Source organism: Strigops habroptila, chromosome 2 (genome assembly GCF_004027225.2).
Source record: "Strigops habroptila isolate Jane chromosome 2, bStrHab1.2.pri, whole genome shotgun sequence".
In the NCBI taxonomy this organism is placed as follows: domain Eukaryota; kingdom Metazoa; phylum Chordata; class Aves; order Psittaciformes; family Psittacidae; genus Strigops; species Strigops habroptila.
Genome location: NC_044278.2, coordinates 15,671,014 through 15,698,912, shown reverse-complemented (window position 1 = coordinate 15,698,912; position 27,899 = coordinate 15,671,014). Strand labels below are relative to the sequence as shown.

Genomic DNA, 27,899 nt, shown 5'->3' with positions numbered 1-27,899 from the left:
TGCCCTACACATGCGAGAGAGGAACTTCTTCCAACAGAACCTCAGGCTTCCAAGCAAACCTGCTGTGACTCACTCCAAGAGGAATACAAAATAGGACTATTTATAATAGACTTTTATTTATTTTGTAACATTTGTAATATTCTGTTTTGTAGGGAAAAAAACTGTAAAGTATTTATTTGAGACTCAGGATGGCTGCCTGGATCTGCATAATGAAACTCATGTTTTGTATTTTCTGAGGGTTTGAATGTTGTGTTTATTCCTTTCCTTAACATTGCAAGCTCAAAACTGGGTGGCGGGTTGCCTGAAACAGAGCAGCATTTTGTAGAGGTGCTGATGGGCCAAAGGAGAGCCCCAACAGGAGCCAGGGTACAGAAAACCTGTGGGGCAGCCCAGCGTGCTGCTGTGAGCTTTAGGGTGGTGAACCTGTTCCCCAAAGGGCATGAGAGATCAGGCCAAGACTGCAACCAGTCTGAACTTGTAACCCAGGCACCTAGAGAGACAGGCTTCCAGCCAGGACTCATCAGGCATGAGGAAATTGCCCACTCCAACTTCCACCAGCCTTTCCTAGAAAGTAATGTAAATAATGTAAAAGCAAAGGGCACGTAGATCTTTCCCCACCACCACCTCTTCTTTTTTCTGTGGTATCCACAGCCCTCTTCTGAATACCCCTAATCCATCACAGCTGTGTTCCCAGGCATCCCACCTGCCCACAGGAAGTAGGAAAACGAGGAAGTAGGGAAATAAAAGGGCAGTTGGAGGGGCAGTAGGCAGCCTGGTGGGTTTTGTGGGGTATGGTGGTGTGGAATGTGCAGTGGGAAGTAAGAGGCCAGCAGGAGTGTGGGGCTGGAGGTTGCATGTGGGAAGATACGCACTATTGTAAGGGCAACAAGTATTGCTTATTGCTAAAATTCATTGCTTATAACTGATAGGTCAGATCTGAGCTGTTGTCTTGTAATTCCCTGAAACCCTATGCCCATGAAATCTTCCCTTGTAGACCCAGGAAGGAGAAATGAGGTCGTCCAGTTGGTGTGGTTTTGTGGAGAGCATTAAGGCAGACAGTACAGGCTGCTTCCTCTCGGCTTCCCGGAGTAAGCGCGTGTCATCTGGATTTTCCTCACCCATGTCTTTCAAATGTGCATCTCAGATGAATCAGGTTGAGTTGTAGTCAGAAACCCAAGTAACCTAAAATGAAAGTGACTACGTAAGTTGAGAATGAGTAAGTCCTGTCATTAAATGCTTTTTTTAGGCTCCCTAATGCTTAGTAATAGCGCAGCTGGTGAATGTGTGGAAGAGGGAACTGGCTGCAACCATTGCAATCAGGAATTTCTTTCCTGAGCCCCATAATTGTCAAAGGAGGAAGCTGCACTTTGTCCAAGCTTTCCTGCCATTGCAGCTTAATTTTCTCCTCCTGTGTGACGGAAGGGACCAGGGGAGAAGCAAGATTTTCCCCCTAGGTTGGTAGTTTGTGGGGGGCAGGATGCACGTGAGAGGGCAAGGCTCATCCCCTGCACTGCTGCTGAACAGGCTGTGCAGCATCAGCCCCTACCGCTCATCAGCATCCACGCTTGCACTTCAGGGGGCATTTGGAGAGGACTGTTTGAGTTTTAAAAGAAGGTTTCCATTAATGCTCAAACTAATGCGTCTTTTTTAAAAGAAGAGTCTCTCACAGAAACAGGGAGTCTGCATGAGGGTAATAAAAAGGATTTTCAGAGGGAAGAGAGAATGGCACAAAGTTGGTGAGAAACCTTTATAAACCCAGGAAGACTGCAGAGATTACCTATTAATTTTTACATTCTGATCACGTGGAGTGAGGGAAAGCAGGGTCTAGAGTCCATTTATGTGTGGAATTGTAATTTCTTTTACTATTTAGCTGAATGTTGAACTGTGAAAAGCTTTTTTAGGTTTCTGCTTATGAGCACAATAGGACTAGAGACCCAATGACAGAACTTAAGCATTATCACTTTGTCATTCACAATATCAGAATGAGAACAACAAATGACATCCAAAGGCAGAACTCTTAAAACTAATATATTTTTTTACCTTCATGCTGTATAAAACCAGCTACTAAAATGCAACGCCATAAACTGCTATATGGTAGTGCTGTGGAGTTTGGCTTCATGTAGCAATAAAAGGAACGTAAGTATACAGGCGATGTAAAATTAACTGGCTGTTAGCTGGAAAATAAATAGACTATGAAATAGATACAAACCACCTTTCAGGGAACAAACAAGCATGTGACTGAGGGGATCAGAAGTTTTTACTGTGGGTGAATAACATCCTAACTACTGTTCTGAGGTTTCTTTGTGATTATCTTGTGCTTTTCTGTCTAGTTATCTGTTAACAATTTGGCAGTTATTCTTTTTGGAGGTTATATTTCAGATGGGTTTATACATATACTTAGTACTTATTTTAATAAATAGTACCTAGGCTATGAAATGTTGCAAATTTTGAATAGGTCTTGAGTAGTAAAAATGAAACTGGTAACAAATTAAAGTGGGATAGACTGCATTAGTTTGCTGCTCCAATAGGAGTGATATGAAGCAGATTAACTTTGTAAGTAAATGGAAACAGCATATTTGCAAAGTTTATAGGAATGTTGTGAGCTACTATTACCACCACCAGGGGAAAAAACCTGAACAACAAATGAACAAAACAACCAAACAAAAAAATCTTAGGTTTTGACCCTGTCTCATGTCTGGGCAGTTGTTGGACTGACCCAACCTTGCCTTCGGCCACCTCCTGTCACTGCAGCTTGTCCAGCCCAGGGCAACAGTGGTGTTGATGCAGGGCATAATTTTACCCTAACAGATGGAAAGAGGGCAAGTGGGAATGCCACCCTCCTGCTTGCCTCTTACTTGGGTAAAACTGGCTCTGGAAAATTTGCTTTTCTCTGCAAACCAAATAACATTATTTAGCCTGCACCTCTCAGCTCTGGGATCCTTTGATCTTGACATTAGCCAACTTCTGTTAAGGTTTTAACTCATGTAGGTCCTTAAGACAGTGTTCTCTTAAGTTGTATATTTTATATATTTTTATATATATATATGTAACAAAGGGTCCTCAGGCTGTGTAATATGTCCAGGTCCCTGGTTTTGCGTGCCAGGCTGTTTCAGAGATGTACCAAATAACATGTTGGTGGTTTTCTCTGCTGCGTACCAGGTTCCCAGCTCTAAGAGAGCAGTAAAGTGTAAAGGAATCTCCCCTGGAGCTCTTGCTGAAGATGTGTCTTTGAAATACAGCTGAAATGCTGCCCTTACATGTTTTACAAGTCAGTGGCTGAACCCAGTGCTGGCAGAGGCATGGGTCGAAATCCACACAGAGAAAAGGAACTTTGTTTTGGTGAGAGAAGATTGAAAGCATCATTCCTTATTTCTTTGTTGTGTAACCCTGGGGAAATGATCCATCTACTAAATACCACACCAGTAGATTTTCTTATGAATTCAGACATGGAAGAAAATATAACCTATTCTTTTTCATTCAGTTTTCAACACGAATCCCCTGCCAATCAGCCGAAATAAGAGAATGCACTCATTGGGTGCATTTTTCTTTTTTTTTTTTTTTCATATATGAGAATATTGAACCAGGCAGACAAAAATCAAGCGTATTCTTGTTTTCACTCTTGGTATACCAGAAATTGCTCATATTTTGGAAGCCATACAAAGAGCCTTCTCACATCTCCAATGCTTTCATCTTTGCTCACATAAAGCTGTGTGTCAAAGGAGCACTGAACTCCTGTCCGAGTTCTTTGTAGATGGACTCTGCTGTAGTCTGCTCAGCTTTGGGGTTTTAGCTGCCTATTGGCTGAGTAAAAGGAAGTATCTTTGCTATAGGTTTTTCTCTAAATTCCAGAACCTATACACAAAGAGGAGAAAAGGGGGAATGTCCTCGTATAGTTTTCTGAAGATCTTTGCATATCTACTTCAGAGCAGTTTAATTTTAAGGGCATTAAAAGTAGGCTGTCTCTTTTCTAGAAAGGATTTATTAACAGAAGCAAGGTGTCAGTTCTCTAGTCAATGCTTCAGTATTTACCTGTGTATATAACTTCAACATTTATTTCTGAAGATCTTCATTGTAAAGATTTCTGACTGCATTGAGACAATCAGAAAGCATTCCTCAGAGTCTAGCTCAGGCTGCATCACCAACAGAAAGTGCTGAGCAACCTGCAGGCTCCAGGGAAAGGGTGGACACCTTCTGACTAGGATGCAGAAGAAGGGGGCAAATCGTGGTTCATGGGTAATAACATCCCAGCCTGAAAGGGCTGTGATGCAGCAGGCTCTCCAGTGGGTTCTGGCCTGCCTGGCTGGCAGCTCCCTGACACCAACCTGCCCATTGCCTCTGAGGAGCGCTATGAAGACAAGCACAAAATCTTCAGCCATCCCCTGGGCATGCCAGTTGCCTTCTGAGGGATGTGAGGAAATGGGCTCAGCTTTCCCACGTAATTGCTCTGTCCCACGATGCCTTTCCCCCTGCTTTGCTGGGCTGAAATCTGCCTGCTGCTGCTTTGCCAACGCTGCCAGCCGGAGGAGCTGGTGATGGTGAGTAGAGCACCCTTTCCCCACACAAGCTTAACTCCAGAGCAGCACCAGCCTTTCCTGGCAAGCTGGGAGACCCAAATGCCACCCTGACTGAAAAATACGAATTGGTAGCTGGAACGGTAGCTAGTAATCTGGGGCTTGGTCAGCAGCAAAATCAGGAAATGAAGGGCAGAGAGGGCATAGGACAGTCTGTCTTTGCACTCAAGCTGTATGCTCAGCCTGTATATTCCCTTTCTTTGTAAGTGTTGCTAAGCTCCTCAGCACAAGGGATGGAGGAGGTTTGTATTTCCAATGCACGTGTCTGGGAGGCACACACTTCCATTGGGAGAGGCTGGGGCAGGGGCATACCCTCTGCAGCCATTTGCGCTGCCTTCTAGCTGTGGGGCATCCTGGGCTGCTCTGCCTCCCCTGCATCCCTGCAGGTGCCAGTGAGAGGGGAGCAGGGATGCTCTCAGGAGCAAGAGCTCTTTTACTGGCTGGTTGCTGTGTGACTGCTGTGACTGGTCTCTGAGCTCCTCGTGACAAAGGCAAGCTCAGAGAATAGCACTGGGAAGAAGCAGGCAGACAAGCCTTGGGCTTGAGTTTCCTGTGCTTACTACAGAGGATGCCTGCCTGCCCTCTGGTCCTGTGCCGCCTTTCTTATCACCACAGGAAATGTACAGCATAGGCTAATAACGTGATGGCCAACCAAGAGAGCAAGGTGTCCACGGTATCCCAGTGTGCCACACAGCCTGGTGATGGAGTTCCTTGCTTCAGTGCTCTGCAAGATGAGGACACTGTGACTGGCACTATAGCCTTCTCCAGGTGAATTGCTTTTCCCCTTGCTCTGATTTTGGGCTTTGCTTTGCTCCTGGGTTTGAAGGAACCTGTGAAAACGGATAGGGTTATTGTGGCAGGCCTGGGTGGAGAGGCGAACTTCTACTGCAACTTCTCACTCTCAATGGATGTTTTGCAAGTCAACTGGCAGAAAAGAAAAGGGTATTCCAGAACATAGCCACCTACCAGCCAAATCATGGGCTTCTGTCACTGTGCAGCCTCAGCAAAGCACTTTCTTTTATAATAGCAGAGTACCCTCTAGCGGGAGAGAGCATGAATGAGAGTGAAAACTCCTCCAGTGGGTCTTCCATTAAAATAGTAACTCACAAGTGCTGGGTTGGTTTTTTCCCTTGGAATTCCAAATAGTCTTTTAGTATCCAGCAACCTTATCCCAGGTATCAAGAAATTGCAACTACCGTATCCAAAGACATTCAGGAACAACATGACGAAATGACTTTATGACTTTATGTGGTGGATACTGACTGTGGTCACTGGAAAAGAAGTTATTGAAAGGGACTGACAGAAACAACTGGGCATTTGGTTTCAGTCTTGCCTTGCTCTCTTGAGAAAGAGCTCTTGCAAAGGACCAGAGAAGGAAAAGTGGAAATGTTCCCAAGTCTATTCTCCAAGCTGCCAGGCTGGCCTGCGATGGATCAAAGGTGTGCTAGAGGAGAAGTGGAAATGGCAGGCATTTGGTAGTACCTGGGAAGGCATCTAGGCTGCCCAAACCCCTCTGACAACCTCTTCCCAGGGTTGCCTCCTGAGAGAGCTGAATTTTCTGCAGCTGGGCTTCGTGGTCAACAGACCTTTAGAAAACAATCTCTGGCATTTTGGCCAAGGGACCTTTAGAAGTCAGTCTCGAGTCATGTCTTAACCAAAAGTTTCTCAGCATTTATAGGACAACTGTTTCCTAGATTCTGAAAACCATGTGCTGATTCAGCTTGCCTTGAAGTTTGTCATGCCACATGCATGTAGGTTACAATGGGGGGCTTCAACTTGGCATTCCTCTAATGAGAGTTTCCTGAGATTAAATGGTTTGTTTTGGGGTTTTTTTCAGAGAAATTATCTGTGTTTTTCCATGGCAACCATGGACACACATGTGATCTTCAATTGTGGCTGTGGCTGGAAGATATCAATATATGTGTATAAACACAGAAACAAAAGAGTCGGGTGAGTTTAATTACTGCTTTTCAAAAATAACTTTTTCCCAGGAAGTGGAAATGTGCAGGCTCAGTGCTGTGAGATAGCTACAAGTGTACGCCAGCTGAGTTGTTCAGAGCTTGCTGAAGGAGGAGGAGAGGAATAGCCTCACCTCCATATTTCTGGCAGCGAATACATGAATTATCTTCAGTGCAAAATGTAGTTTTTTAAAGAATAAAAAGCTAGCTTTGGTGATTGAGAAGGAAAACTGGAAATATGGTGAAATGCACAGCAGGGACTCAGAAAACAAACAGGCAGAAGAAGTTTTGTTTTTTCCAGAACATCTCACTTGAGGGATTTTTTTAAAACAGTCCAGCACTGGATTTCTACAGGGCAGATGACCCGTTTTTCACTACTCTTCAGGCAGGAGCTTAGAAGTGCTCTGTGATTCTTCCTGATGAAATTGAATTAAATGTTTCTTTCAGCCCTAGTAATTTTGTTGTTTCCTTTCATAAGGAAGATATTTATCAGTTTTAGAAGCAAACCCAAACAAAATGCTGAAACCAAAGCTGTCCCAAAGCCAGCTTCACTCACAAGACCCAGATAACATGCCCAAGCGTGCTTTCTTTTTTTAGCGTGCCTGTCCCGAGAGCTGAAGGAGGCCCTCTGGGATGGCAAAAATCAATATAAAAAATTGTAATGACTGCCTAACCTTTCTTTTACAAAATATTCTTTCCTGACTATCGACCTGATTTTCTTCCTAGGATTTGCACTGTGTGAGGTGCAAGTACATTTATTAGCCTGTGTAATATGCAGCACACTTCTAAGAGGATCCACACAACCAGCATTCATGACTTGAGGAAGCATTGCTTGAATATGATGATTAAGGGAGATATACTAATTTATACAAGCAGAGATACGTCCTTGTAAAAGGAAATGATTCACCTGAGAGCACAGAACAGAGCAGAAAGGGATTTTTCTATCTTTTTCTTCTATGAATATAAAGAGATTTTGAACCTTCTGTCATTGCTGGTCTGCCTGGAGTACTTTCCCTTTGCCTGTCTGCCCTGAGGTTACCTCTGGTCTTCATCTACTACTTCAGGACTATCTTTTCCTTGCTCAGCGCTAGTTTCTTCCCTCTCTTCTAAAGAAGCAGCCCTCTTACTCTCCAGACCCTTTCATCATTTTGTTTTCTCTTCTCTAAGTTTCCCCAACCCACTGAAGGGGCATTAACATTTAGATAAATCTAGAACTGTTCCACCTCAGTAGATATGAGCTACAGGGTGAACTAATATAAAATATCATTCAAGTCCCTCAAATGTCCCCTTTATTTTCATGAAGTAAGAGCAGGAAGATGTCCCTGGGACTTTCCTGCTTTTGTTGCTTTGATGGCACAGGGCACTTCTAGATAAATTTACTTTAAGCTGTGTAGTCTGCAGTTCTCTAGAGTTCCCTCTGAAATCCCCTCAATTGTAGTGAAGGCAGGTGAACACAGAAAACTTGCTAACATGTTTTTCCTCATAAAAAGAAAAATATTTGTGAAGGGTGTAGGTACGTCAACCTCAAACAAGTAGTACATTAGTTGCTGGAGACCTGACCTGCTTTAGAGGGAGCCCATTCTCTACTTGGAACAAAAAGGGGAAGGCTGATAGAGGGAAATTTGGGTGACTTGGAGACCTATTTATCAGGCCTAGGAGACAGAAGAAAATGTTGAAAATAAGGTAGTGGCGAAGCTTGGGCTGTGGTTTGTCAGTTTTCAGAGGAGCAGCTCTGCTAAATTGAGCACAGTGGTGGAGAAAAGGTCTCCGAGAACAGCTGGAAGAGCCACTGCCCTGACCCCCAGCCTTCAGCAACAGGTTAGACCTCATCTGGTGGGGTGATGGGGGCTTGCCTCTTTTGCAGGTCAGTAGGCACTGCTTTGGGCACTGAGGTACTGAGAGCAGCGAAACAGGCATGGTTAACACATGGGTGAGCCTGGGATGACACAGGAAAAGCTCAAACACCACCCCTTAGGACAATTTAACAGCAGTGTTCCAAGTATTCCCACACATCTGTGTCTTTAATGAGATCAAGTTTCTAGTTTTATGTGGTCTCTTGGTCAGTATGTGGGCATCTTTGTCAATTAATTTTGGTTGGGGCTTGAAATTGTGCCAAGTCTGATATTTTTCCTCATAAGCAAGTATGTTTTAAAACAGGAGACCTTATAGAGCCTTACAAGAGAGTATTACAGTTGGTCTGAACGATTTATGGACACGTGCAGGTGTGTGTGTGAAAGCAGCTGAAGAAACAGCAAACAGCAGGCACTGAATGTCCTATACTGATTGCAAAGGATGCTGTTTCTAATTAATCTAATTGAGAAATGGGTTGTTTCTGTCAAGCCTGGGACAAACCTGATAAAACTACAACAGAGGCAACTTATGAGTGGAAGATCCTGTAGTCTAACAACAGGAAGATGGCAACGACACTGCCCTGTATCCCTCATGCTGCCGTTTTTCCTCTCAGCCCAACAGGAAGGTAGCAGCAAAAGACCACTCCCAATGATATGAGAGACATAACCTAAGATCAGTTTCTCATCACTAGAAAAGAGGAGTCCAGAAGTTCCTGGCCAGACTGCTTGAATGCCTACAGCTTGTGAGTATGAAACTGGGCATAAAATAAACTTGCCTAGAGATTTTGTGTAATAAAATGACCTTTCATTTCCATAAGATCTTTCACTGGTTTTGGTTTTTTGGTTGGGTTTTTTTTGGTTTTTTTTTTTTTTGTTTGTTTGTTTGGGTTTTTTTATTTTTTTTTTATTTTATGTTAATTTCCTACAGCCTAACATCAGGAAAAAAAGGTGGTGTTTGTTTGTTTTTCTGGGCTGAGGATCCAGAGAAGAGGCAGAGCCTTGGTCTAGTTAGTGCTGACTACTGCCAGGCTAGTGACCTGCAGCTTATCATTACAGTTTGTGGTAATTAAGAAAAAAACAATTCCAGGTTTACCAAGACCTTAGTACTTTTGTTGTACAACTTCCAGTGAAGCCTTACAATAAATAAGTTCGAGAAACCTACAGCATACTTTTTGGAACACCGAGTATTTGCAGTCCACTATCCAGATGGTGAATGTCACAGCTCTTTGCCAATGTTAGTATTATTAATATTACTATTTGTAATAATAATTATTACATTATGTTCCTGCTGTTGAATTCTCAATTTAGTGATCAATGATAGCACAGAGATCTTTAATAAAAAATCATTGTTGGTGTCACTGTTGCTACCCTTGGACTGAAACTAGGGAGGGACATGCTTTGAACATAAAAGCAGCTTGTTCTGCTGCACGCTAGAATGCAATCCAACATTTCTTAGAAGGATGTTCAGGTTTCTGCGGCTGCTGTTCAAAAGCAGCGAGATAATCCATCCCGGAGAGCTGTTGGAAGTAACTCCAAGCAGTCAGCCTCGTACTGCTGAAACCTTGCCGCTTTTCGGGTTTTACCCTGTTCTTGCTTTAAGTAAGAACATGTTTTTTCACGTTTTTTATTTGTTCTTCCAAGAGGAGTTTGCTGTTTTGGTCGATTTCAAGAACCCCGGAGATAAAAAGAAAACGGGGTGGGGAACTCCTTTGCAGCCAGGTCCAGCGGCAACGCAGGGTTAGGCTGGTATCTACCAATAGCGTTGCCGCAGTCGCAGCAGCTCACTCCAGGCGCCTACCGTGTAACTGGACGCTCCTGCCTACCACGGCGCGTTCGCTCCCGCCGCTCTTCTTTCTACTCTCCCATGGAGGGGCCCTGCCTCTCTCAGGCGCACGGTAGAATATCGCGCTCGCTGCCTTTACTGCTCCCTCTTTCTGTCGCATTTCCATGGTTTGAGGTAGGTTTGGGGAAGAGGGAATGTAAGCCGCGGGTGTCCGTGCGGGGCGAGGAAAAGCTGCCAAAACCCCAAAGCGGGGCTGGGGGGAGAGGTCTGTCCTCCCGGTAAACTGTCCCGGGCAGTTTTGTCCGCCGCCCGGGAAACTGGGAGCTGGTGAACTGGGAGGAGGCGGCGCAGGCGCGGCGGCAGCGACCGGTGCAGCGGCTATGTCGTGACTTAAGCCGAGCCGGTAACTCATTGTTAGAGCTGAACCCAGGACAGGATGTCTGAGCTGGGGTACATGCAGCAGCCGCCTGCTGGAGCGAGCGGCGCCGGCGGTGTGTTGGAGTCGGGCGCCGGAGATATGAAAGGTTCCGGCAGCCGGGTCGCGAAGGAGTAGAGGATCCAGCACAGGGGTACAGCCCGTGACTCAGGAGACCTCTGAGCTGTGTGACTTGGGGAAGTATGAATGATTAGCTTATTACTTGCATTCACCTTATACTGTTTGGTGGGTGAAGCTTTTTTTGTTTTGAGACTGGTTTAGCTACATAATCTGGTTCTTTACATGAAATCTTGTAGCTACACCGGCTGCGAGGAATGGCATGTTAAAAACTTCAACGGGTCTTAAAGCAGTGAGATAGAGGGTTGTTATTGAAAACTGCTTTTCTCCAGTTGCTAAACCTTTACTGATTTATAAACTTCTATTACTTCTTTATAAACTTTTACTGGTTTATAAGCAGTAACTTGAAATTTCTATCTCATTTGCTATGCTGGCCCTCGATTTCTACATGGTTTTAGGAATATATGAATTTATTAGAGCCATACTCATGTATCTGGCTACACTGTGTTATCTGGTGAAAATATTATTTATTGGGCTTGGTGCTGATGGATTCTTGTTTCCTGCTGTTACATGTCTCTATGTTTTTACATACTTGGTCTGTATTCATGCTTGGTAACTGTGGAGTTGTATCAGGAGTTGGTTTAGTACAATGTGTTTAAAATTTAAAGGCAGGCTGCTGGTTGCGTGTGTATGCATTGTGTGCACAAGTTTGCTGGGAATTTCTTTCTTAAGGAGATTTTTTTTTTTTCTCTAACTCATCTATTTTTTCATCCACCCTCTTCTTTTTTTAAGCTGTATATTAGCAGAAAATGCTTTACAGTTGACTCTTCTATTTTTTTTCATTTTGTGAAAACCTTTACCAAGTTGGGCTTTGCTTACCTTCTTGGCAGAAGATACTCTCAAGACACGTCAGCTAATTTTGCAGACATTGGCAGAAACCCTTAGGTGTAGGTGATATGTGTTACAGAGGTATTTCATGCAAAATAATGTTTCCACTTGTCCTGGTTTCAGCTGGGATGGAGTTCATTTTCTTCCTAGTAGCTGGTGCAGTGCTGTGTTTCAGCTTTATCCTGAGAACAATGCTGATAACACACCGATGTTTTAGTTGTTGCTCCGTAATGCTTACCCTGATCAAGCACTTTTCAGTCTCTCATGCTCTGCCAGTGAGGAGGGGCACTAGCAGCTGAGAGGGAGCAGAGACAGGACACCTGACCCAAACTAGCTGAAGGCGTATTCCATACCACAGCACGTCATGCCCAGTGTATAAACTGGGGGGAGTTACCCAGAATGGACCAATTGCTGCATGGGCTGGGCTGGGTATCAGTCAATGGGTGGTGAGCAGTTCTGTTGTGCATCACTGCTTATTGGTTTGTTTGTTCTTTCCCCTTTTTCATATCTCTCATTATTTCCGTTATTAGTAGCAGTATGTTATACTTTAGTTATTAAACTGTTCTTATCTCAACTTGTGGTTTTTACATTCTTTTGATTCTCCTCTCCATCCCACCTGGGAAGGGTGGAAAGAGGAATAAGTGAGTGACTGCATAGTACTCAGTTGCCACCTGGGTTTATACCACAATACCATTTAAATATGGCACCAGCTTCCATTCCAAGCAGGTTTACAGTTCAGTGGAACTGTGGCAGTATTAACTGATTGAGGGAATGGGAAGCAGGTCAAAAGCTGTTCACTAGGGAAAGGAGCAACATAACCTGATTTTTGCCTATTTCCCACTTTGAAAATATATTTGTATGTAGCAGGTGCACTATGGCCCCAAACCTCCCCAATTCGTTTAATTTTGGACAGATGGGGAGTCCTGAAGTCCTCAGAGAAGTTGCTTTCAGTTTATCCCTTGATCTCACAGCTCACTCTACCTCTCCCAGTGCCACAGCTAGTGCTGGACAACCAATATCTCATACTTCGGTGGATTAATGCCCTTCTAACTTCCATGCCATTTTTTTCCCCACGATGACCAGAGCACTTTCTGTGTTGTGTGTTAAGACCTGCTAAAATTCTCCATCTGCCCCCAGAACTGTTTTTCTCACACAGCAAAACTGTTATGAATGTTTGCACCCAAGAGACATGGTATCACAAGAAGATGATCTGTCACTGAGTCAACCATCTCTCCTTGTTTTTCTTCAGGTGAAGCAGATTTTACCTTCCAAAATGACTTTCCAAGCTCTGGTTTTGTGTCTGGCTTGTGCTGGGCTTGGGAAGGCAAACGGTAAGTTGAATTTCCTGAAATCGTTTTGCCGAGGTGAGTAGCTCTGACTTAAGCACCGGAGCGTGGGGAAAACTGAGTGTCCAGGAGTCTCAACCCTGAACGGCAGAGGGGCACCAAGGGAGCCTTAAGTACCGGTCAGACCTTGCCCAGGAGGCAGCAGCTCTGCTGGCATGAGCAGCTGACTCGCAGGGGATGCGGTAGGAGGTACAGCACCTCTGCTGAGCACATAAAACACCACCTTTGGGAGCACGACGAACAGAGCGGGCCCTCAGAGCACGGCAAGGGCCATCAGTGCGCGGCAGTTCACACTGCAAGGTGAGGGGGCAGGCAGGTGAGCGGGATGGTGAGCACTCGCCTTAGCGCCAGGGTCCAGCCTGGGAGCTCTGCACTCACTGCCCTGGCTGTGGCCAGTGTCACCACTCAGATGGAGCTGATGAGAGGGGAGGCTGCAGTGCAGACCTGGGAGTGTAGAAAGTGCCTCCACTTGTCTTTTGAGGAAAGGCTGCACAATAGACCAAGTGCACTCAGTGCGCCCTGGTGGAAGTCCTCCTGCAGCAGGGGCTGAGCTGCGGGACACTGTCAGTAGCTAAAAGATGTCAGGGAAGCTGAGAGGGGGCTGGACTGCTTGTTCCAGTCCCAAACTGTGCAGGGGCCACAAGCATCCCCCCTTGTACACACAGAAAAGAAGAGTATTACTCCAGGAGGTTGAGAACTTGTAATAAAAAAAAGAGTAAGAGGATGAATAAAAGCAAGGGGCTTTCTCTAAAACCTGACATCCCCACCCAGAACTGCTTCACAGATGCAAGGAAGAAGCTCTTTACTGTGAGGGTGGTGAGGCACTGTAACAGGTTGTCCAGAGAAGGGGTAAATGCTCCAACCCTGGCGGTGTTCAAGGCTGGGTTGGACAGAGCCTTGGGCATGTGAGGCATCCCTGCTGTGGACAGGGGGTAAGGGGGTGGAAATAGATGATTTTAAGGTCCTTTTCAACCCTGACCATTCTATGAAATCTGCCTGAAAATGGTTGGGGAACTGGTTCTGGGTTCCTGAGGCTTCAACAGTCAGAGGCAAAAATAGGTGAAATGCAGATTGGTGGTGCCGTTTGACATATGTTAGATGGCTGAGACATAGGTATGGAGGTGGCAGATGTGAGACAAGACCTTCTGGAGCAGCATTTGGAGATGGGAGGGACATGAAGCATCCCATATCTACAATGACATTGGACACTGTTTTTCACCTGAGTTCACAATTTCTCGTAGCAGATCCTCCCCTCAGAAACAAATATGTTTTTTTTTCTTTGTCTCCCTCTGAAATGCTCTGCAAACTCTGAAGCTACATAGCCCAGAAATTCTTTAGCCCATTTTGCTGTTTAGTTTTCTGTGAATGGCTTAGTGTGTACTTCACTTGTGCGTTCAATCTTCCTCTGACTGTTAGGAGACAAAATCTGAACTTTTGCTGAGAATGGGAAGCCATGAGTAGATTTAATAAAACTGAGGTGGGAAGTCTGCAGAGATGGGTACAGAAACGGGGTACATCTTTTTCTTTTAAACAGTTTAGAAGAAAGACAGAGCCTTAGTTGATGTAAATCAACTTAACTTCGTTGATCTTACATTCAACTTTGCGTTGATCCTCCTTGAGGAGGATGCAGAGGAAGGGCTTTTTGGTGGGGGAAAACTGCAGAAGCCATATGTAATTGTTGGACTTGTTGCATCTGTTGGGTAATCCAGGCCTTAGAATTAGAATTAAGCTTCTGAATATGTATGATATCTGCCTGTTTCACTATTTCGTATCATTGCAGTGGTTCCACAGGCTGAACACAGAAACGTGAAGGTGGGCGACAGCGTGACTCTCAGCTGTACCCTGACCGAGCCCAAGGATGTTCTGCAAGTGACATGGCAAAAGGACTTTGAAAAATCCCACAGTAACATAGCTACATACAGTACAGCAAAAGGATTAAAGATTCATGAGCCCTATCAAGACCGACTGAATTTCACCAGTCTGGTACTCAATGAGACAAGCATCACTTTTTGGGACGCTAGAATGAATGATTCGGGGTGTTACATGTGTCTCTTCAATACTTTCCCTTACGGCTCCTTCTCAGGGCAGACCTGCCTGAGTGTCTTTGGTAAGATTCTCTGCTGGGATGTTTCTCTAGTGGGGAAAAAAGGCGTATTTACTCACCCACACCATTTCCTTGAATGGGCTCAGGAACCACAGTGGCAGGAGCATCCTTTGGTGGCACATAGTATAGAAACAGAGCATTACTGCTGTGAGCAAGATTCTGTGGGGTCATATTCAAGCCTGTTGTGGTGGGTTTGGCTCTGGGCTCTCCTTGTTTAAGTAACAGCTAAAAAGCAAGGAGTGGGATCTTTCTTTGTAAGCCCCCAAGTAGTCCCAGCTGGAACTTGGGCAAACCAATACTGCCTGTTGCAGTTTCTTCTTGGTACCAGGTACAGCCCTGGTGCTGTGAACTGCTGTGCCAAACCCTACCGCTGATAGGGAATTAGCAGATAGAACAGCATGGACTAAGAAATGGTTTTACTTAAATTATTTTAAAACCTGGGATTTTAGGTTGAGTGAAACTTTTGAGCTATATAACTCCAGTAAAAGGGAAGGGGTATTGAATAATGGGGGGAGCCTGAGCCAGTGAACTCTTTTTGCATTCCCATACCATTGGGCTCAGTGTGAATCCAATAGGCTTTGCTCTGCCTATGACCAGGTGCTCATTGTGGTGATGGATTGTCTCATTTGTGTGTTGGAAGGTCTCGATGCATCTGTCCATTACAATATTTCTGAAGGTCACTTGATAGCCATCTGTAATGCTGTTGGCCTCCCAGAACCCACCATCACCTGGAACAAGTTGTTCAATTCTACTCCTACACAGGAGAAGGTCAGCCACGCCAATGGGATGGTGTCCATCAGCAGTAAACTGGAGATCTATAACGTTAAGAGCATTGGTGAGCAGGACTTGACCTGCAGAGTAAGCAACATGAATGAAAAAAGGGAATTGCCTGTGAAAATGAAAGGAGGTAAGTGAATAATACAAGCTGCTTGGTAGTGTTGTCTTGGCTTCTGTGTTTTGCAATAGCATGTTTAGATAGGAATCTGCTGGGAAGAGGGGGGAGTGAAATGTGTATATGCCAAGTAAGAAGAAATAAAATCCTATGTTGCGTTCATTCTCATGTTTGAGATGATAATATGTTGGTGTCCCCTCCAAGAGGGTTAAAAAGCCAAACTAGTCACCTAGGGGGCTATGGGTTTCAGAGGCATCATGCTTTTTGCAGCAAGTCAAACTTCAATTTTCACGTAGGCCTTCATAGTTTCTTTGACAGTCCAAAGATAAATATAAATACTTGTCACCTGATAAGTATCTAGATGAAATAAAAACTCTGTGGGTCACTTAACACTGAAGTGGAAGTTTTGAAATTAGTAGTACACTATCTCTGAACAATTAACAAAATGTTTCAGTTAAACTTACTACATGTTTTGGTACAGTTAACCTGTGTGTTATATTTTTATTTTTCTGATGTTTTTGCTAAGACAGACGTGCATTGCAGTAGTGGTCAGGGAGGAACAGTGTTTTCAGGCAGACAGGAAGATGATCAGTTGAACATACTTACACTGATTTTATGGGGACATCTTAAATACATCAGTGTAACATCTGAATACCTTGTGCTAATTTATTTCTTCTTCCTGCATCCTGTTCTGCTGGAAAGACTGTCACCCCAGTTCGATAGATGAGAAATAGAAACATTAAAAGGTGAAGAACCATTCTTGGTTCACACAGGAACATTAACTTAGGTGATTTAAAATTCATGTGTTTCCAAATCCAGAGACTTAACAGGAAGACCACTTGGAAATTAAAAAGACAGGAAATGCAGCTTAGGACTTTGGGTTAATTCCTGAGTTATGTGCTCAAGAAGGGATTGTTATAGGAATAGTAGTAAAGGTTAAAATCTGACTTTTAATATATTCTCTCTAAAAATTCAAAAGCAAATTAGTTCTTAATTCTGAGTGGCAGTAAGTGGAAAAAGCATAATAATTTTGTCCAGTCTCAAATGCAATATTCTTTTGTTTTGGCCTTTGAAAAAGGAAATGTGTATCTCAGAAAGCAGGAAACTGAGACTGTTGTTGTTCCTTGCTAGGAGAATGAAAAATCAGCTTTCACAGTATCAGTGAGAAACCATTGTCATTAATCAAACATCCACTTGCCTCTTTTTTTGTTCTTTTTACTTATATAAACTAGCTAAGTTTGGCTTGGGTTTTTTTTTTTGTTTCTTGTTTTTTTTCAGAAGCAGGTTCCTCGTGGCTTTGGCTGCCGATTACTGGGGGGATTTTAATTGTCAGCATAGTTCTGATTCTGATCACGCTGTATTGGAGGAGGAGGATTTGCAGGAGGGGTTGAAGTGGTGAGTAACTAATGCATAGAAACCAATGGTTTTCATAAAGCCTATAATAAGATATGGTCATCTGCAAAGAAGAATGAGACTTTGTTGAGACTGTTATATCGGACAAGTAAACTTTATAATAATATGTTTACAGTTATTAGGGGTTGCTTCAGTTGCATGTAATTTTAAAAGCTGTTTTCCACTGCTACTGCTGCGGGCCAATACAGGACCAGAAATCATGAGGGGAGAGTCCAAGCAGAGCAGGACATGCTGCTTTTGGTTTGCTTTCAGGCAGAAGTCTTAGCAGAAGTAATTCACTCATCTTTCACATTTTCATGGAGGGCCACAAAAGTGTCCAGTGTAAGTATGGCCAGGGAGTTTCTGGCAGAAGAGGTATGTTGGAGAGAAACCCACTCATACAGTGATGTGTCCTCAAGGGAAGGGCTTTCTTCTGCTCACAGCACCCTCTTTGTGTTTTTAAGACAGTGTAATGTGATGGAGAACCGCGCTCAAATGAGTCTGCTTCCTGTTAATGAACTAAGGAGAAATTGCAGTCACTGTAATGTCCTTGTATGTGTTGATCATGGATCAACTCAGCTTTCTAGGCTTATTACTAAAAACAGAATGAAAGGAAAAAAACTAGAGGAGGGAGAGGCCTTAGGCTTCAGAAATCACAGAAATTTGATGGTCATTGATAGTTTCACTCTTGCTTAACTAGATCAAAATTAGCTGTGTCAGGCTTTAAATTCTATTAATCTGTTTAGAAATGCCAGTGCACAGTAACTCAGTTCCTGAATATTTAGGTAGTTGTATCATGATGATAACATGATATAAGGTAAGGAGATGTTTTGAGGAGTATCAGACCTGTGTATTGTGAAGTTAGACTACAGCATCTGCTGTTAACAGAGGTTGATCTAGTAAATCTGCTACTACCAGAGACACAAAAAATCTTCACTGAGAAGAAAGAGAAATGAACACTTCTTACACCCCAAATATAACTTCTTAATTGTAAAATGTATGTGAGCTTTCCATTGATTCTATAAACATAAGTGAAAATTTCTGTTGAATTTTCAGATCAACCTGGAAGTTAAATGGCAAGGAGTTGGTTCTAAATCTTTTTTTTTTTTCCTTTTTTTTTTTTTTTTTTTTGAAGGATCAGAAGAAAAAGGTGAAATGCTCAAAAGAAAAATATATCTTTATTCTAGAACAACCATTCCAAACATAAATGAGTTTGTACTAAGCAGACCTTGAAGAGGTGACTTGGCAGAGATCTGGGGTCACCTGCTAGAGTAGATCGGAGAGTGACCAGGCAAAGAGAGCACAAAGAGGTACAGATGCTGCCTTGCAGAGTTTCAAAGCCCCTTTATTGCATGGCAGATGAGGAGAACCACACTGGGGTGCTGTGACTGCACTGGTGCCTGAAGCAGGAGCCAGGTCAGTCAGTGAAACATTGCTTGACAAGGCTAGGTGGTTCACGTTTCGACTAGGCTGAGGATGTTAACATACCTCCTGGCGTGATTCTGGCTCTCAGGTATTAGCGGTTCCCAAGTCAATGCCCACATGTGGTTCCAGCAATAACTTCTAAGGCGACCATCACCCAGCAGGCAGTCCAGTTAACTTCACAGGTTTCCTATGCCCCACACCACCCACTAGGAATCAGGCTTGGAACCTGTTATGTGCAACTACAGAACCTACACATTATTTTGGAAACTTTGAACAAAGCTCCTTTCCCTGGCCTAAAATGCAGAAAATCACAATATGGTGAAACTGAAAGCACTGTGCCCCTTCCTCCTCAGCTAGTGTCTCGGAGCTTGAAGCCCTTCTCTGTCAGCAAGAGAAGTGGGGTCTTACACCCTGCTACCTGGGAGGACGTCTGGGTTCCTGGCCCCAGATGTGTGCCAGTGTATCACAAGGGCGAGACGTCATGTAAATATCTGTTCAGTGTGGCAGAGGGGGTAAATTAGATGAGCAATGTTTAGCAGTGGATGTAAGTTTGTTGTATTAGAGTTTATCTAATAGAAGCAGGATTTGAGGGACTTCAATTGTTTGTGTTCCTTCCCATTTATCATGGGATTTGATTAGCTGTGATACCAAGATGTGACTTCTGCAGTGGGCTTTATGTTATTCAGTCTCTGTTCATTTAATATGGCCTAGTTTTTATCAATCTTGGTCTGTATCTTTTCAGATGCTTTTCAGTCTTGAGTTTTGAAAATGTGATGTGCTGACCTGGATCCTTTTTGCATAAAGGCAACATTACTTTATCCAGAGTAATACTGACTAGCTGATGCTATTCCTTTATACAATGAGCAACTTAGGGAAACATGTAGTCCATCTTCCTAATGTATGTCTGTTTCCCTGAAGGCCTCATTAATTAGGTTGCTGTAAAACTTCAATACTGGTGCAGTTTGATCACTCTTTCACTGTCTGATTTTATTTTTTATTTTCTAGATGCTCTTTTCTGCCTGCTGATAAAAGTTAGTTGCAACTTACTTTGTGTATAATTCCACTGTCACTTTTTCTGTTTTTATCCTCTTATCCTCATATTTGTGTTGGAACAAGGAGCAATGCCTAAGTACATATTTCTGGGCATGTTTTTTATAACAGCATGATAGAAAATTAATGGTGCTGGCTGGAGGTTACCACTGTCTATCTGAGACCGTTATCTGGGGCTTCAATACTTCTTTTCATTCTGCAGTAGAAAACAAGCAAAGCTTTTCCAGACTTGTCAAGATGCCTGGTTTTTAGAGTAAAACAACAGCTTTTTTTATCTGGGTGGCTTGGGGACCCTTGTCTGCCAAAGTTTCTTCTCTTCTGCTTCTGCTGTTGAGAGCATGGTTGGGTTTTGCTTAGCTTTTATTTTTGTTGTTTCCCCCCTCTCCATGATAGATGCTTGAGAATCAGGTAAAGAGCTGGGGCTCAAAGTTGATGTCCCATCCCTCAGACATTTGCCTTGCATACCAGTTACAGAGCATGCATACATCTCAGTTCTCCCTGAAAACATTCCAAGCGAAGTGTCTTCACAAGATTTGGCAAAAAGTCACTTGTTTGGAAACAAACTGAGCAGCTTTTGTGGCGAGAGCTGATGCACAAGCTTTGGAAAATTCCCATCTTTGTCGTCTGCCAAGCAGAGAGGCAAACTTAGCATGCCTATCACTGGATTGAAGTGCAATGAGCAGCCTGCAGTGAATCACCAGTTATAACTTCAGCCGTGCTGGAGGTTTCTCAGTGCTGCTCTTCTGGTAAAAAGTTACACCATTTCCTACCTGGCTCAACTAACAGAGCTTGACTGTAGACTACACCAATGTAAAGCAGCCTATTTAACAAGCTGAATGCCTGGATTGAAGCAAAATAAAGGCTGTTATTCTGAATAAAGTCCTTTGATTTACCTATTGCATAGATGTCTCAACCTGAATGCTATCCATAGCATCACTTGTGTATTTCAAGGTTTGCAAGGTACTCGCATTTCAGCCTGGCCAGTTAAAAAGATTTATAGTCAGTTCTCAGGACTTAGCAGTCTGCAAGAGGATAAAATTCCATGTAAACAGTTTTATGGAGGCTTGTGGTGATCTGTGAGGACAGGCTATTTCACAAATGGTTGTAAAGGCCAGCATGATTTTTTTTATTTGTTTGGTTGGGTTTTTTTAAGCATTGGTATGTTGCTCTCTCTTGGGTAGCTTGTACATGTTTGCCATGTGGAAAGCTTTATAAATGGCCAAATAGTATACTTGTGTTTAAAAAACTATAACAGGACAAAAAATTCTTTAAGCTTGTTATTGAATACATACTGGGACCTAAGAAAAGCTGAGCAGATTAAATGAACCTGGACGAAGTGAATTTGAAGACACACCTAAAAAGGTACTAGGTCCAATGAAAAAAAGTTCCATTCTGCAGGAAGCACCAGCATACTAGTGGGTTTTTCCTGTTTGGAAACTGAAACATTCAGATTTTATTTCAAGTAGGAATTTTATGGAACTTAGATTAAAGAGCATTAAAGTATTTGGTTCAAGATGGTTGTGTCTGAATACAGCCAACTAACTATATTTCAAAGAGATGCTGAACTTCAGTGTTCCTTGAATGTTACACAAGTGCTATAAAACAGATTCAAAATACCTCATAGATACCAGCCACAGATCACTTAATACCCTTAATAGGAATTTAAGATGCCCTGATTATTATTTTTTGAAGTTTGGAAGTTGCTACAAATAATACAGATTCTGTACTGCAAATCTGTTAGGCTGCAAATAGCAACTTGGCTGATCAGCTACAATGTGTAAGTATCAGAAACCTAAATTTTGGTGGCCAAAAGTCTGCTGAAAGGTTGGCAAACATAGAAGTCTTATGCAGGAGATTCCGATCTTTTGGGAAACTTTGCAACAACAAGCACTTGCACACACTTTCCATTGCTTTGTTTATAGGAAAGATGGGAATTATTTCTGGAAGAGCAATTATAGCAGTATCCTCTAGTGTTTATTCAATTTGGGGAACACTGTTTCTAAGCTTTGGCTTAAAAATTAAGACAATTCTTATTTTATCTGTAACTTTGCTTAGTTGAGTGGATTTGGTTTGACATACAGCTGGTTTTCTTAACAGTGAGAGACTAGGTAGTTGAGAACAACATAGTAGCAGCTCAGTTTTAGGAGACTTTTCAGAATACTTTTTCCTGAAGTGACAGCTAAATATCAGCCTTTCAGATGACAAACTCAGTACGTAACTCCCTCTTTCATGAGGCAGATAGATATAACACACCCTGCTCACAGAAGAACGGGTCTTTGGCTGCTGTTTTCCAGCTGGGGAGGCTCATTTTAGAATAGCCTTGGTTTCCTCTCAAGCATGGCTTTTTTTGTGAGTAGATTATATTTGTCCTATTTTGAATTCCCCAAAATAGCAAAAAAATGCAGTGGGATAAGTGAAAGTTGTTTTGCTTACAGCAGCTTCATTTCTTTACCATTCTTTACATTACACCAAAAAACCCATCCAAGAAAAACCCCAACCAAACAAAAAAACCACACCGTAAACACTCTGTAGGCAAACAGAGCTAATGAGGGGAGAAATTAAAAAAAACAAACTAGCAAAAAACTCAACCTCATACTAACACATCACCGGAGGGGTAATTTTGCTGTCAGGCTGCTCATCAGGTTGCCTGCAGACATAAATATTTTGCCACCGAAGTGAAAATGTTTTCTGGATTAATCACACACTGTTTCCAGACAATTTCTGTGCACTTAATTTTCTGCTCACAGAAACGTGCCTGGCAGTACCCTCCAGTCTACAACCTAGAGAGAGATAGTGTGGCCGCTCTTTACAAGCTTTCCACAATTTAGTGCTACCAGTTTTCATGGCGAAGGACAGGGACAGCTGGTGCTTTGCATGCTCCCCCTCTAGCTTTCCATTTCTCGGAAGAGCTGGGTGAAGGAGTGACAGAGGAAGCAGTGGGAGGCACGTAGCTGAATTCAGGACTCCTGGGGCATGGCTGAGCTTTTTGTCTGGAAGGATGAAATAAATCCTGTTTGCTACCAACAGGATGAAGGTAGTGTTGTAGGAAACATCTCGGAGCTTGTCCTGTCTATCAAAAAGAAGAGGTGTCGAAGAATAGGCTACTAAAAATGAAGCCATTTCATTGCAAACAGGGAGGCCTTTACTATGTGTGATTAACACAATTTCTATCCTATGCATCATATTTGTCCTTGTATTTCATTATGAAATAATATTCCAGTACTTCATTCTCCTTTTCATTCCGATAATAGGACTTTGTTATATTAAAATAAAATGGCTGGCAGCCGAGAGGAAGAAAAGAATAGTATATTTGTGTAGTTGCCTTGCTGTTTCAGTTTCTCATTTACTTCCTTAGTAAGAATTGTTTGCATGCTCAATTCTGAAATGTTTTTCCTCTGCAAAATATTTTTGGCTGTATGCAGGGTTATTAGGTAAGGAGATGGAAACTTTTTTCTTACTCTTTTACATGAAAAGTAAGGATGTTATATAGTTTTGGGGTGGGTTTTTTTTCAAGGCCACTTAAAGGTAGTACTGTAAATTGGTGCTCAGACATCAGAACGATATTCTGAAATATCAGACTATTTATATATTCAATAGATAACTGTATTGTGTATTGCCAACCAGGAGCATTGGTTTGCTTTTCACAGTTTATAAATCCATTTAGGGTTTTGTATATTCTTTACCTTACTGTCGTAGTCTGAATTCTGCAGTGTGTGTGATTTCCAGAATTTTTAAAAAATGTTTGGTTTAGTAGCAGGTATGTAGTAAGGGTTTGGTTTTCTTTCTTAAAAAAAAGGGCTTTTTAAAGTCTTTAAAAAAAAAAAAACCCCACAAAGTTTTCTTCACTTCATTATTTAAAAAATCTGAAATATTGTTTGAACAGGTGTTGGTGGTCTTAATGAAAACAAAGAACAGTAATAACTTTATTGATTCATTTGGTATTGTATTAGTAGGAAATGGAGAATGCCTTCTTTTGCTTCTTTCTTTTTCTTTTTTTTTTTTTCAGAAGATCATTCTGTGTTGGAACTAGATTTTAAGGTCCTTTCCAACTCGAACCATTCTATGGTTATACGTAAAGAGATTAATATTAATTCTGAAAACATGTCATCCCATGTTGCGTGTCTCTTGTTTGGAAATGTCTTTTTTTTTTTTTGTTCTACTGTGTGAATATGCAGTAAGGCTTTGCACTCAGCTGCCAATTTCTACATTCAAAGGGACACTACAATTGTCCAGTTACTTTTAAGGTACCCTATTATGTTTCCAGGAGATGCAAGTGCAGGAATCTAAGCCATGCTTGCATTGAGGCAGAGGGAAAGGTTATGGGGTGTAGCAGTAGTTCAGATGGCTGCAGTCAGCTTAAGGACTGGCTTATGGTGCTGTGCAGCACAAGCAGTGCCACCACATGCATGCTGCTCCAGTGCTTACCTGAAGGCAGAAACAGCTTTTAAGCCAATCTTTTCGAATTTCCACTGTAGCTGTTATGGCAGAATGTGCAAACTTCATCCTGATATGTGATCTCCTCCATGTTTCTGAAGAGGGCTGGCTGCTGTTTTAAAGTGATAGGAAAGCAAAGGGCAGAATAAGAATAACCAGTGAGCTGGCTGAAGGCTTGACATTGCAAGCCCAGGGGCAAAGGCTAGCAGTCTTTTTTTAACCACATCTCTAGGCACTGTAATCAGACCTGTAGAGTGATTTAGAATAACTTCAGGGTAGGAAGACCATCTTCAGGGAAAGAGAGACAAAAATGATTTGGCAGTTTTATAGAGTGCTGTAAGCTGGACTGATTTTTTAATCTTGGTGATTGACATCACCAGGCAAGAGGCTTTGATTTCAATCTCCCAATGTAATTCTGTTTTCTCCTTCTCTCTTTTCATTAGTTTACTTAAGTAACCTTTACTTAAAAGTTTACTTACAAAATTTACTTTAGAATAAATGTTTCTTCTGGTGGTTGTACTGTAGTAACTGCAAGTCTTCCTTCAGGGGTCATAAACTGAAATTCACAGGTAAATGGGCTTTTTCAGTAGTGTATTTCCCTCCACACTGCTAATGTCTTTTGGAGCTACTGCCAAGTCAGGATCACTTGGAATGCTCCCAGGGTGAAATGGTCTGAAGGCAGCTCCTGCCCTGCTGCTGGTGGTAAATGCCTTTGAATGGGATGTTGGTGAGCTGGGTAGTTTATCCCCACCCAAGATAAAACGCTGCTGCAGAGTGCATAGCATGACATTTTCATAACTTGTTTTCAGGCTTTCTCATAAAAATGCTCCCAAAGGAATTTCTATTGCTTAAGGGAAAAATGGGAGAGAAAAAAAGTATTGTTTTTTCCCCACCAGTTTTAAGACTATTTGTCTTTTGAGCATAACGAAATATCAAGGGGCTGAACATCCCTCAGAGTATCCCTTCTGAGAAGTCGGGGGGGTGCTGTTGTTAGTGCAGTGCAAGCTGGATGGAGTGAGCGCTGATGGTTGGGAGCAATGCTGCCTGTGGCTCCTCAGGCTTCTGCAGCGCTCAAGGTGAGCAGTGCTGGGCTCAGGTATTTTGGGTTTAGGCACAGATCCTTGTGTGTATTGACACTGTGTGACAGACATGAGTCTGTGCTGTTAAAGATAAGGTAGTTTCTTAAATTTAAGGCAAAGTATCATCTGTAGGGAGCAAGGGGGAACACAGGCTGAAGCCTGTTTTGTTGTACTCTAGGAAGGTTTGCTACTCATTGTACAGCAGGGAAGGTCCTATGGTTGTTCATCAAAGGGCAGTTTTGTGACTGTTCCTCCCCAGTTTTCCCACTGTGCTTTTTTCCCCCCACCACTCAGCAAGACCTGAGTAAGCAACACAATGGCCACGATTCATGCTTTTTTTCCTGTTTTTTCTTTGTTTTTTAGGATCCTAGAAGATTTCCATTCACCTACTCCATCATTACAACCCACGAGCCTGAAGTTAGCATTACAAGCAGTGACTTGACTAGCTGGAAATAAACAGCAATAAAACAGAAATGCACCACGTACACCACCCTATCTAGATAGTGAGTTGGATCACTCAGTCGAAAAGAATAGCACAGTGTGTGTAATCCGGTCTAGACACTTAATTACAAAAAGTAGGACCAGAGGAACCATTTAGCCTCCTCCTCCACTGCCAGGCAAAATCTACTTCACTTGTGCCATGCTTGCAAAATATGCTAGCATGCCAAATGTATTTGTCTTCTTCCAATGAAGTTTTGAAAATGTCCATGGATGGAGGCTCTGCAAACTCTCTGGAGATCCTCTTCCAGTGTCTAATTGCTCTTGGAGTAGAGGGGTTTAATTTTTACCAAACATGCTGCAAGTTTATTTGCAGCAACCCTGCGTTTATTACCCTCTTCCTGACATCCTAAGTTTTCCTTCTCTTATCCAGCTAATCCAATTCCTTTTCCTCAGTGAATGCATGAGTGTGCCAACAACTATTGCTTAAGTCTTTCTAGAGAGACCTGCTGGACTCAAAATCAGAGGACTCAAGCCACACCAAATCTGCTGAAATTACTGGGGAAGAGCAATAGGGCTCCAAGCAGGTGACAGATTAAAGGCAGTAGCAGCCACAGTTGGGGAAGAAAAATAGTTCTAAGTAATTTATTTATCCAGTTTTTCTTTCTAATCCTGGGGTTTTGATGTTTGGGTTGGGGGATTTTGGGGTTGTTTAGTTATTTTGTATATATTTTTTTAACATGTAATTGAGGAGGAGATGGAAGCAAAGCCTAGTGGAATTATCCCCACTTTTCATTTGCCTTTCCCCTTTGCCTCTTTCCCTTTCCTCCTTTGCCTCTTTCCCTCTCCTTTCTATTTTGTTGTAATTCTCTCTCATTTTTTTCTGAAACAACTGTTAATACCCAGTCTACTCCTTGCTTGGGTGTCATAATGCATGGACTAGGTTTGTCAATAGTTCTCATGGTTGTTTTATGCACTGTTCCAAATAGTCTCCCCTGTCTTCATCCTTTTCTGTGATGTCCTTTTAAACACAGACAAATTGGTCTGCTGGCCAAAGCCATTATTCCAGACTTGGACCTTTTCGTGGGGGATGTTACATCCTGAGCTATTGTGTGTCACTGCTGTGAATGTAATGGTATCAGTGGGGAGTCTTACAGAAGTTGAATTTACTGCTTTGCCCTGGTTTTGGTAGCAGATAAAGACACTGCACCACTCTTACAAACTGGGACCTAACTCTGCTCCTGCCCCAGGTAGGACTGGAGCTTCTCTCCCTGATGGCCACCCTCAGCTGCTCCTCACTGCCTGCTCAGACCTGCTGATCTGGTCATTTCCAGGCTTTATGCTCCAGTTGCCTGACGCCGCTGCTTGCTGTGCTTGTGAGACCAGAGTGCACCTGGGCGCTGCCTTGCAGCATATCGTATTTGTGAGGGGCCGGAGCCTCAGCGTGCCCTCTTCCTCTGTGCTGGTTTTGGCTGGGATAGAGTTAATTTTCTTTGTAGGATCTAGTATAAGGCTACTCTTCTGACTTTCTCCCTCATCCCACAGGGGAGTGAGCAGTGGCTGTGTGGTGCTTAGTTGCTGGCTGGTGTTAAACCATGACAGCCTCCCAGTGCCTTGGCAGGGCTCTATGCCCCCTTCACGAGCAAAAGTTGCTAAAAACATGCCTACCTCTGGGTGTACGACTCTGTGGCCCATTTTACTGACAGAACAGACAGATGGGAAGCCTGCAGGGGTCCTCTGATGATTTTGTTCTGATGATGAGTTTAAGGGTTTCTCAGTCTTCCTTCTCTCTCAATATTTGTTGTCATATTGGGATCACTAGAGTATCCTCTTGTCTTTTGGGTTTGATTAACATCTGTTTGTGCATCTGAAATATTCTCTCTTACTAAGTGCACAGTGTTTTGGATTGTGCTTTTTATGTCATATGTTTACTGAGGGTACAAACTGTCAATCTAAAAAAATCAACAGAGGTTTAGCAGGTGCAAGACTTACGACTGAACGTTCAGAACCAATGTTTTGTTGGTTCCAGAGCAGCAGCCTCTCTAGAGCCTGGCAAAAAGTTGTGTGTATGTATATGTCTGCGTGCATTACTGAGGATGTGAGAGGTGATGTTTGCTGTTGCTATTGTAGATGTAATATGATTTATTTATTTGTATATTTCATGTTTTCTAATTAAAAAAACCCTAAACTAACAAA

At 42.8% G+C, this 27,899-nt stretch overlaps 2 protein-coding genes across 4 annotated transcripts in view; both read left to right on the top strand.

The window, feature by feature from the left end:
• The window catches only part of LOC115601709 (nectin-4-like), a 17,746-nt gene extending 7,625 nt beyond the window's left edge, over nt 1–10,121 (top strand). Inside the window, exons 4-5 of the mRNA XM_030472037.1 lie at nt 995–1,088; nt 10,021–10,121. Coding sequence (XP_030327897.1) covers nt 995–1,088; nt 10,021–10,121 — 195 coding nt within the window. The remainder of the gene's footprint in view (nt 1–994; nt 1,089–10,020) is intronic.
• On the top strand, nt 9,003–27,899 carry LOC115601632 (OX-2 membrane glycoprotein-like). 3 transcript variants are annotated; one of them, XM_030471920.1, is made up of 6 exons: nt 9,003–9,122; nt 12,793–12,874; nt 14,670–14,996; nt 15,634–15,900; nt 17,164–17,280; nt 25,629–27,899. In XM_030471920.1, the coding sequence occupies exons 2-5, from the start codon at nt 12,817–12,819 to the stop codon at nt 17,274–17,276; spliced, it is 765 nt and encodes a 254-aa protein (XP_030327780.1). In that variant the 5' UTR covers nt 9,003–9,122; nt 12,793–12,816; the 3' UTR covers nt 17,277–17,280; nt 25,629–27,899. The 3 variants fall into 3 exon arrangements, with proteins under 3 accessions (XP_030327780.1, XP_030327781.1, XP_030327783.1); XM_030471921.1 differs by lacking the exon at nt 9,003–9,122 and adding an exon at nt 10,286–10,336; XM_030471923.1 differs by lacking the exons at nt 9,003–9,122; nt 25,629–27,899 and adding an exon at nt 20,146–20,651 and having other exon boundaries at nt 12,750–12,874.